At 41.4% G+C, this 10,000-nt stretch overlaps 1 protein-coding gene across 1 annotated transcript in view; it reads left to right on the forward strand.

Annotated features, from left to right (window-relative positions):
* Window positions 1–9,561, forward strand: part of LOC149980647 (uncharacterized) — a 14,464-nt gene extending 4,903 nt beyond the window's left edge. The window contains exons 2-6 of the mRNA XM_090188186.1: window positions 4,001–4,102; window positions 4,334–5,395; window positions 5,580–5,716; window positions 5,812–5,921; window positions 6,713–9,561. Of these exons, the coding sequence (XP_090044312.1) occupies window positions 4,001–4,102; window positions 4,334–5,395; window positions 5,580–5,716; window positions 5,812–5,921; window positions 6,713–6,845 (1,544 nt within the window). The 3' untranslated portion in view covers window positions 6,846–9,561. The remainder of the gene's footprint in view (window positions 1–4,000; window positions 4,103–4,333; window positions 5,396–5,579; window positions 5,717–5,811; window positions 5,922–6,712) is intronic.
* The last annotated feature ends 439 nt before the right edge of the window (window positions 9,562–10,000 follow it).

Consider the following 10,000-nt stretch of genomic DNA (forward strand, 5'->3'; position numbering starts at 1 on the left):
CTCCTAAACGGAAAAGACTTTGAAGACGGAACTTGGTGAGCATAGGTTTGGCATAATGGGCAGTTGGCCCCGAACACGATGGTGTCGAGGCCTCAACGCTTTTTGAGTTAAGGCCATTTTCCTGGGATTAAAGGTCAAAAACGAAAATAGAGCGCTAATTTGACCACTTCACGTCAAAGTACACAAATCTACAGTGTCAGGAAAAAAGAAACCATTTATCTATCATAATTTACAAGACATCCGTTAAGGTGGGTTTAGGAGCTCTTCGTGATTTCTGAAATAACACACACTCATTCAACACTCTGGAAATAAGTCAGTTCTTAACGTAAAGACTCAATATAAGACTCAATATACAAACTCAATATTCTGTAAGAGCCTACCCCAAGGAGGATATGTGTTCACTTTCAGCTTCCTGTGTCAACCGGAAGTTACATAGTTAAAATAGTTAAAACAGGTCAGATCTTTTCAAAACTTCACGTGTGATTAGGCAACCCTCATGAACTGTAAATCAGTCATTTCTCCCAACAAACGTCAAAGAAAAGCTCTCTCACACACACACACACACACACACACACACACACACACACACACACACACACACACACACACACACACACACACACACACACACACACACACACACACAGCAAGGAGGGAGTGACACAGTGTGGGGCTTAAAGAAACACAGAGCAATGGCATTACCATAATCTCTAGGCCGTGCCGAGTTCAACGAGATGCCCTGCTTGACCGTAGCTTGCTCGGTCTGAGCGCAGCGACCGTGAAAAAATAGGCCTAAAATGAAGCGTGGCCCTAAAATTTCAGGTGCTTTTTGGGGACAGCGGGGGAACCGTTACGGTTAGAAGCACAGTTCAACTTTAAGAATGTTCCTGAGGTCCTCCCGATCTGTGCAAGCTTAACCTTGACTGTGTGGTATTAACCCTTAGCAAACAGTTTGCAATGACTTCTCTCCCCATAGGAATACATTTCCGATGAGTGCACGGTGAGTTATGGGGCTCTAGAAGGTTCTCAGACCCAGAAAAAGCCTCGTACATTTGCAATAACTTCAATTCATTTTCACCTTCATGAAAATGACGACATTTATAAAAGGCCCAGAGTCGCAAGACTAGGTGCATTGAAACTGCCTCGGCCCATAGAGACGGACCCTAACGTTTCTGTCCGATAGCTCATTCAAGGACCCCGTAGCAACGCCTGGAAAATGTGGATTTTCAGCACCAATTAAGGTCGCGGCTCAGGCTCCAAATTACCTATCGAGCCAAAACTTGGGATTCGGGGTCGCCTCAACTAGGTCTACACATAATGTCAGAACTGAACCCGCAGAACGTAGCTACATTTTGAATGTTTTAATTATGTTTTAAACAGAAAGCTCTGTGAATTTTGGGCCTGCTCTGAAAGATGTGATAGTTGGCTTCAAAACAAGTTGGAAAAAGTGTACGTGGTGTCAGTTTGTATCAGTTTGATGTCTAATTGACTGATGGACAGTGACTTGATGGCTGACTTTTGTCCATTTACAATATGTTTAAACAGTGACAAATTTGTGATGGTAAATGCCCATTGAAACATATTGCAAATGCACAGTGCGTTTGCAATATGATTCAACAGTGCAAAAACATCACCAAATGGAGATGATGAAATCAACACAACGAGTGATGGAGAGGAACCACTATCACTGCCCGGCCATCCCGAGTTCATCGGGCCAGTCAATTTTGCATTTCTGCATAATTTTTGAGCATGTCAAATTTGTGATGGTAAATGCCCATTGGAACATGTTGCAAATAGACAGCCGTGCACTGGGTGATTGGAACGGGTTACCAGAAGCACATTTTTTAAATTGTTTTTAATGCCTTTAGGGGGGTGCAAGGGGTCCACGGTTGGTGAGGGAGCACCCTCCACCCGTGCCCCTGGTCATTTGGACATTTTTCAAAAAATCTTTAAAAAACAACAGAGTCCCACTTCTCCCTCATTATACATGACAAATAGACCATCTAGGTTGATTCATGGCTTAGCATAGTGCTATATTTCATCTGGGCAGTATAAATGCAATTTGGACATGGTTCATTGACTTTTGGGTTTGAAAACCGACTTCCTATGATCGTACATAGCAAATGGACATAACATCCTGATTTGGCACTTTCAATACTTTCATATTGCATTTGGACACTTCTTATGGCATTTGGCAATGGTTCACTGACTTTTGACTTCCTATGATATCATATTGCAAATGGACAAAACATATGCCTTATGGACAAGTTATTAAAAATATGACAATAAAATATGACAAATGTATGTTCAATAAGAATTTGTTCTTAACTGACTTGCCTAGTTAAATAAAGGTAAAAAAATGTAACTCTGCAAACTCCAGTATTGTCACGCCTGCTCCCTTCTCATCCTGGTGCTCGAAGGCGCCAGGCTCCCCAGCATTACGCACTCCTGCTTTTCCCCGTCCCGCGTTTTCCCCCGCTTCTGCAGTGACTGTCGAATGACGTTGTTCTGCCCGTGTGCTGACTCTGTGCCTGTCTTACTTCATGTCTGTTCCTTATTAAATTTTGACTCCCCGTACCTGCTTCTCAACTCCGGCATCGGGCGCTACAAGTGTAAATTTGGCCTTTTAGGTTATTGTCCAACTGAAAGGTGAAATTTTCTCCCAGTGTCTGGTGGCAATCAAACAACCAGGTTTTCCTCTAGGATTTTGCCTGGTTAATTCCAGTCTGTTTCTTTTTTTTAATCCTGAAACTATGGAGAGTGGTACTCAAATGTTTTGGGAAAATCCAATACAACACTTTGTATTCAGGACAACATTTTAATTTCTTTGCCACATTTTTTGCCATATATTTTCTATGTTGGACAGCTTTCTTATTTCCACATTGTCAAGTAGTGTTGAGGAGTAACTACAATGTTGATCCATCCTCAGTTTTCTCCTGTCACAACCATTAAACTCCAAAACTGTTTTAAAGTCACCATTGGCCGTATGGTGAAATCCCTGAGCAGTTTCCTTCCTCTCCGGCAACTGAGTCAAGAAGGACACCTGTATCTTTGTAGTGACTGGGTATATTGATACACCATTCAACGTGTAATAACTTCACCATGCTCAAAGGGATATTCAACATCTGTATTTAAAAAAAAAAACGTATCAATAGGTGCCCTTCTTCTTTGCGAGGCATTGGAAAACCACCCTGGTCTTTGTGGTTGAATCTGTGTTTGAAATCCACTGTTTGACTGAGGGACCTTACAGATAATTGTATGTGTTGGGGTACAGAGATGAGGTAGTCATTGAAAAAAAATCATGTTAAACACTATTATTGCACACAGAGTGAGTCCATGCAACTTATTATGTGACTTGTTAAACACATGTTTACAAATGTTTACTCCTGAACGTATTTAGACTTGCCAATAAGAGGTTGAATAATAATAATTATTATTATTTTAATTTGTAAACATTTCTAAAAACATATTTCCAGGAGAGTGACAACAATTTTTTATTTCATTCAGACTAACACAAAATGTGGAAAATTCATTTCCGGGTTACCTTGTACCCCTGCACATCCACAATGTATTGTTACTCCCCGTATATGTATTGTTATAGCCCATGTTATTTTTTACTTGTTAATGCTATTCGTTATTTAATCCTCGTCTGTATTTATATTTATTTCTCTCTGCATTGTTGGAAAATGACCCATGGGTCAGCATTTCACTATTAGCATACGCCTGTTGTTTTATGAAGTACTTAACAAATGGAATTTGATCGTGATTGAAATAGCTTCCGGCAGTCATTTTGGGTGCCTGAACTCATGCATGTTTAAGCAAATATTCTGTTAGAGGTTCTGGAAGTCAAGCAGTAGAACATGTGAGGTTCTGGAACTCAGTTCTGGTGTTCTGTTCCATGTTCCTTGTGTATTTCCCTCAGTGATTCAAAGAGCAACTGGAAAGAAAAACATATGTATATACATTGATCAAGTTCGAATGATAATAATATGTACTTCAGTGTATCTTTGGAGGTGGAAGAGACATTTCCCAACTGCTGCAGTGTGTCTGGGGCTGCTGTGTGTTCTCCTACTGGCTTGGATCATAGGCCTGTTACTCTACCGTGAGTTTCATATGTTCTCACTCAAACATTCTTCATCATCAGTGGTGTAATGACCAGGGATCGATTACATTTCAATACCATTCAATTTAATTCAGAAAATTCAAATTCCACACGTTTCTAATTGAAAATTATTCCAGTGTACTTCCTGAATTGACTGGAATTGAAATTGACATCAGTCTGGGTCATGTCTCATTAACTTTTATCTTGGTTGTTGATTGTATTATTTCACAGAGAGAAACCAATTGACCAGTTTCGACACCCTGACCAAAGAGAGAGACCAGATACAGACCAGCTACAACACCCCGACCAAAGTGAGAGACCAGCTACAGACCAGCTACAACACCCTGACCAAAGAGAGAGACCAGCTACAGACCAGCTACAACACCCTGACCAAAGAGAGAGACCAGCTACAGACTAGCTACAACACCCTGACCAAAGAGAGAGACCAGCTACAGACTAGCAACAACACGCTGACCAAAGAGAGAGACCAGCTACAGACCAGCTACAACACTCTGACCAAAGAGAGAGACCAGCTACAGACCAGCTACAACACCCTGACCGAAGAGAGAGACCAGCTACAGACCAGTTCCAACACCCTGACCAAAGAGAGAGACCAGCTACAGATCAGTTCCAACAACCTGACCAAAGAGAGAGACCAGCTACAGACCAGTTTCAACACCCTGACCAAAGAGAGAGACCATCTACAGACCATTTCCAACACCCTGACCAAAGAGAGAGACCAGCTACAGACCAGTTCCAACAACCTGACCAAAGAGAGAGACCAGCTACAGACCAGTTACAACACCCTGACCAAAGAGAGAGACCAGCTACAGACCAGTTCCAACACCCTGACCAAAGAGAGAGACCAGCTACAGACCAGTAACAACACCCTTACTGCAGAAAGAGACCAGCTGCAGACCAGCTACAACACCCTGACCAAACAGAGAGACCAGCTACAGACCAGCTACAACTCCCTGACCAAAGAGAGAGACCAATTACAGACCAGCTACAACACCCTGACCAAAGAGAGAGACCAGCTCCAGACCAGTAACAACACCCTTACTGCAGAAAGAGACCAGCTGCAGACCAATTATAACACCCTGACCAAACAGAGAGACCAGCTACAGACCAGCTGCAACACCCTGACTGCAGAAAGATACCAGATACAGACTAACAACAACAGCCTGACCAAAGAGAGAGAACAGCTGCAGACCAGTAACAACACCCTGACTGAAGAAAGAGACCAGCTACAAAAAGAGGCAGAATGTCTGAAACAATCTTTAGTTCAGAAAGGTGAGTGAAATTGGCTAATGACTGTTCTGTTATCAGTTCACATGACACGTACAAACAGGTAATTGAACTTACATTAAAGGAACTTCCGAACCGTCCATTAGTTAGTGTCTTCCTTGACTGTCTGATTGATACTTAATTCATTGTTGTATTAACGTGACTAAAGCAAGAAATGTTCAACTTATAGTGTGTCCGGACGGATGGAAGAAGCTTGGTAGCAGTTGTTATTACGTCTCTACTGAGACAAAATCCTGGGAGGAGAGCAGACAGGACTGCAGAAATCGAGGAGCAGACCTGGTGGTCATCAAGAGTGAAGACGATCAGGTGTGTGTGTGACGTAGAGAGAAAAAAAGAGAGAGAGAGATAACGAGCAGTAATGACTATGTTTTAACAATGTTGTCTCTCTCCCACAACTACAGACATTTGTCAATTGGTTATGCGGGGTAAAGAACTATGTCTGGATTGGTCTGACTGACTCTGTTTCTGAGGGGACCTGGAAATGGGTGGACGACACACCACTGACCACAAAGTAAGACATTAATGAATTCTGTGTCACTATGACATCACTGTCTGGAGTATGAGATTTGGAGTGGACAGCCTGATTATATGTGTTGTTTCTTCTACAGGTATTGGAACAGTGGACAGCCTGATTCTATGTGTTGTTTCTCCTACAGGTATTGTAACAGTGAACAGTCTGATTCTGTGTTGTTTCTTCTACAGGTATTGGAACAGTGGACAGTCTGATTCTGTGTTGTTTCTTCTACAGGTATTGGAACAGTGGACAGCCTGATTCTGTGTTGTTTCTTCTACAGGTATTGTAACAGTGGACAGTCTGATTCTGTGTTGTTTCTTCTACAGGTATTGGAACAGTGGACAGCCTGATTCTATGTGTTTTTTCTTCTACAGGTATTAGAACGGTGGACAGTCTGATTCTGTGTTTGTCCTACAGGTATTGGAACAGTGAACAGCCTGATTCTATGTGTTGTTTCTTCTACAGGTATTGGAACAGTGGGCAGTAATGATTCTGTGTTATTTCTTCTACAGGTATTGGAACAGTGGACAGTCTGATTCTGTGTTGTTTCTTCTACAGGTATTGGAACAGTGGACAGTCTGATTCTGTGTTGTTTCTTCTACAGGTATTGGAACAGTGGACAGCCTGATTCTGTGTTGTTTCTTCTACAGGTATTGGAACAGTGGACAGCCTGATTCTGTGTTGTTTCTTCTACAGGTATTGAAACAGTGGACAGTCTGATTCTGTGTTGTTTCTTCTACAGGTATTGGAACAGTGGACAGTCTGATTCTGTGTTGTTTCTTCTACAGGTATTGGAACAGTAAAGACCCTAATGGTGGAGGAGCAGAGAACTGTGTGTATTTCTACTCCTGGTCATCAGACACAGGAGAATGGTGGGACTATGACTGTTCCTATAAATACAGATGGATCTGTGAGAGATAGGATTCTTCTGGGTTCTCTGTCTGAACTGGTAAATTGGATTCTCCTTGGTCGTCTCTCTGAACTGCTAACTAGGATTCTCCTTGGTCGTCTCTCTGAACTGCTAAAAATGAATCTCCTTGGTCGTCTCTCTGAACTGCTAAATATGAATCTCCTTGGTCGTCTCTCTGTACTGCTAACTAGGATTCTCGTTAGTCGTCTCTCTGAACTGCTAAACAGGATTCTCCTTGGTCGTCTCTCTGAACTGCTAAATAGGATTCTCCTTGGTAGTCTCTCTGTACTGCTAACTAAGGATCACCTTGGTCGTCTCTCTGTACTGCTAACTAGGATTCTCCTTGGTTGTCTCTCTGAACTGCTAAATATGATTCTCCTTGGTAGTCTCTCTGCACTGCTAAATATGATTCTCCTTGGTCGTCTCTCTGAACTGCTAACTAGGATTCTCCTTGGTCGTCTCTCTGTACTGCTAACTAGGATTCTCCTTGGTTGTCTCTCTGAACTGCTAAATATGATTCTCCTTGGTCGTCTCTCTGTACTGCTAAATATGATTCTCCTTGGTCGTCTCCCTGTACTGCTAAATATGATTCTCCTTGGTCGTCTCTCTGTACTGCTAAACAGGATTCTCCTTGGTCGTCTCTCTGAACTGCTAAATATGAATCTCCTTGGTCGTCTCTCTGTACTGCTAAATATGATTTTCCTTGGTCGTCTCTCTGTACTGCTAACTAGGATTCTCCTTGGTTGTCTCTCTGAACTGCTAAATATGATTCTCCTTGGTCGTCTCTCTGTACTGCTAAATATGATTCTCCTTGGTCGTCTCTCTGAACTGCTAACTAGGATTCTCTTTGGTCGTCTCTCTTCGGGGCAAAGAGAGGACAACTCGCTGGCACCAATGTTTTCTGTAGCACAAAACTCCCATCAGGATGTGTAACCAACAGTTTGGCTCCAGTAACAGAGGTGGACGGTGGGGGACGCGGTCCTTCGTTGCTACCGCATCGGGGACCCGCTCAACTGATTGGGGGGGAAGGGGGGGGGGGGGGGGGGGGGGGAGAAAGGGCTTCTAACCTAGGGGCACGTCCCCAGTGGCAGTCAGGGGGCCAGCCAACAAATCACACCGTGTCCTGGCCTGTATCCTCTCGGACGGAGCACAGACCCCTTCCCCCGTGCCAAAGCTCTCCCCTCAGCACTTTTCACAAGAAACTGAGACAGGAAGTACTACTTCCTGTCGTCACCAAGCACCGTCTCCAAATCTCATTGTACTGGCCGTTTGTCATACAAGGTCTTTGTCACATCCAGGCGTCATGCCGAGGGCACAGAGCAAAAATATGATGAAAGGGGCAAATATGTTACATGGTAGATACAGTATCTGACATGGTAGATGCAGTATGTTACAATACAGTATGTTACATGGTAGATACAGTATGTTACAATACAGTATGTTACATGGTAGATACAGTATCTGACATGGTAGATGCAGTATGTTACAATACAGTATGTTACATGGTAGATACAGTATGTTACAATACAGTATGTTACATGGTAGATACAGTATCTGACATGGTAGATGCAGTATGTTACAATACAGTATGTTACATGGTAGATACAGTATGTTACAATACAGTATGTTACATGGTAGATACAGTATGTTACATGGTAGATACAGAATGTTACAATACAGCATGTTACATTGTAGATACAGTCTGTTACAATACAGTATGTTACATGGTAGATACAGTATGTTACAATATAGTATGTTACATGGTAGATACAGTATGTTACATGGTAGATACAGTATGTTACATTGTAGATACAGTCTGTTACAATACAGTATGTTACATGGTAGATACAGAATGTTACAATACAGTATGTTACATTGTAGATACAGTCTGTTACAATACAGTATGTTACATGGTAGATACAGAATGTTACAATACAGTATGTTACATTGTAGATACAGTCTGTTACAATACAGTATGTTACATGGTAGATACAGTATGTTAAAATACAGTATGTTACATTGTAGATACAGTATGTTACATGGTAGATACAGTATGTTACAATACAGTATGTTACATGGTAGATACAGAATGTTACATGGTAGATACAGTATGTTACAATACAGTATGTTACATGGTAGATACAGAATGTTAAAATACAGTATGTTACATGGTAGATACAGTCTGTTACAATACAGTATGTTACATGGTAGATACAGTATGTTACATGGTAGATACAGTATGTCACATGGTAGATACAGTATGTTACAAGGTAGATGCAGTTTGTTACATGGTAGATACAGTATGTTACAATACAGTTTGTTACATGGTAGATACAGTATGTTACAATACAGTATGTTACATGGTAGATACAGTATGTCACATGGTAGATACAGTATGTTACAAGGTAGATGCAGTTTGTTACATGGTAGATACAGTATGTTACAATACAGTATGTTACATGGTAGATACAGTATGTTACATGATAGATACAGTATGTTACATGGTAGATACAGTATGTTACATGGTAGATACAGTATGTTACATGGTAGATACAGTATGTTACATGGTAGATACAGTATGTTACATGGTAGATACAGTTTGGTTGCTCCTTTAGCTTCTATCCAATAACAAACTACTTCCTGCTTATGCAGTTTACCTTGTCAAACACATGATAAAACCAAGAGAATGAAAAGAAAACAAAATAAATACAATAACAATACAATGAACTGACATGTCTACTGTATACTAGTTGATCCAACATGGAGTCTAGAAGGACTGTTGTCTACTATATACTAGTTGATCCAACATGGAGTCTAGACGGACTGTTGTCTACTGTATACTAGTTGATCCAACATGGAGTCTAGAAGGACTGTTGTCTACTATATACTAGTTGATCCAACATGGAGTCTAGAAGGACTGTTGTCTACTGTATAATAGTTGATCCAACATGGAGTCTAGAAGGACTGTTGTCTACTATATACTAGTTGATCCAACATGGAGTCTAGAAGGACTGTTGTCTACTATATACTAGTTGATCCAACATGGAGTCTAGAAGGACTGTTCTCTACTGTATAATAGTTGATCTAACATGGAGTCTAGAAGGACTGTTCTCTACTGTATAATAGTAGATCTAACATGGAATCTAGAAGGACTGTTCTCTACTGT

The sequence above is a fragment of the Oncorhynchus mykiss genome, chromosome 10 (assembly GCF_057628025.1).
Source record: "Oncorhynchus mykiss isolate SJ-2025 chromosome 10, ASM5762802v1, whole genome shotgun sequence".
NCBI classification, from domain to species: Eukaryota; Metazoa; Chordata; class Actinopteri; order Salmoniformes; family Salmonidae; genus Oncorhynchus; species Oncorhynchus mykiss.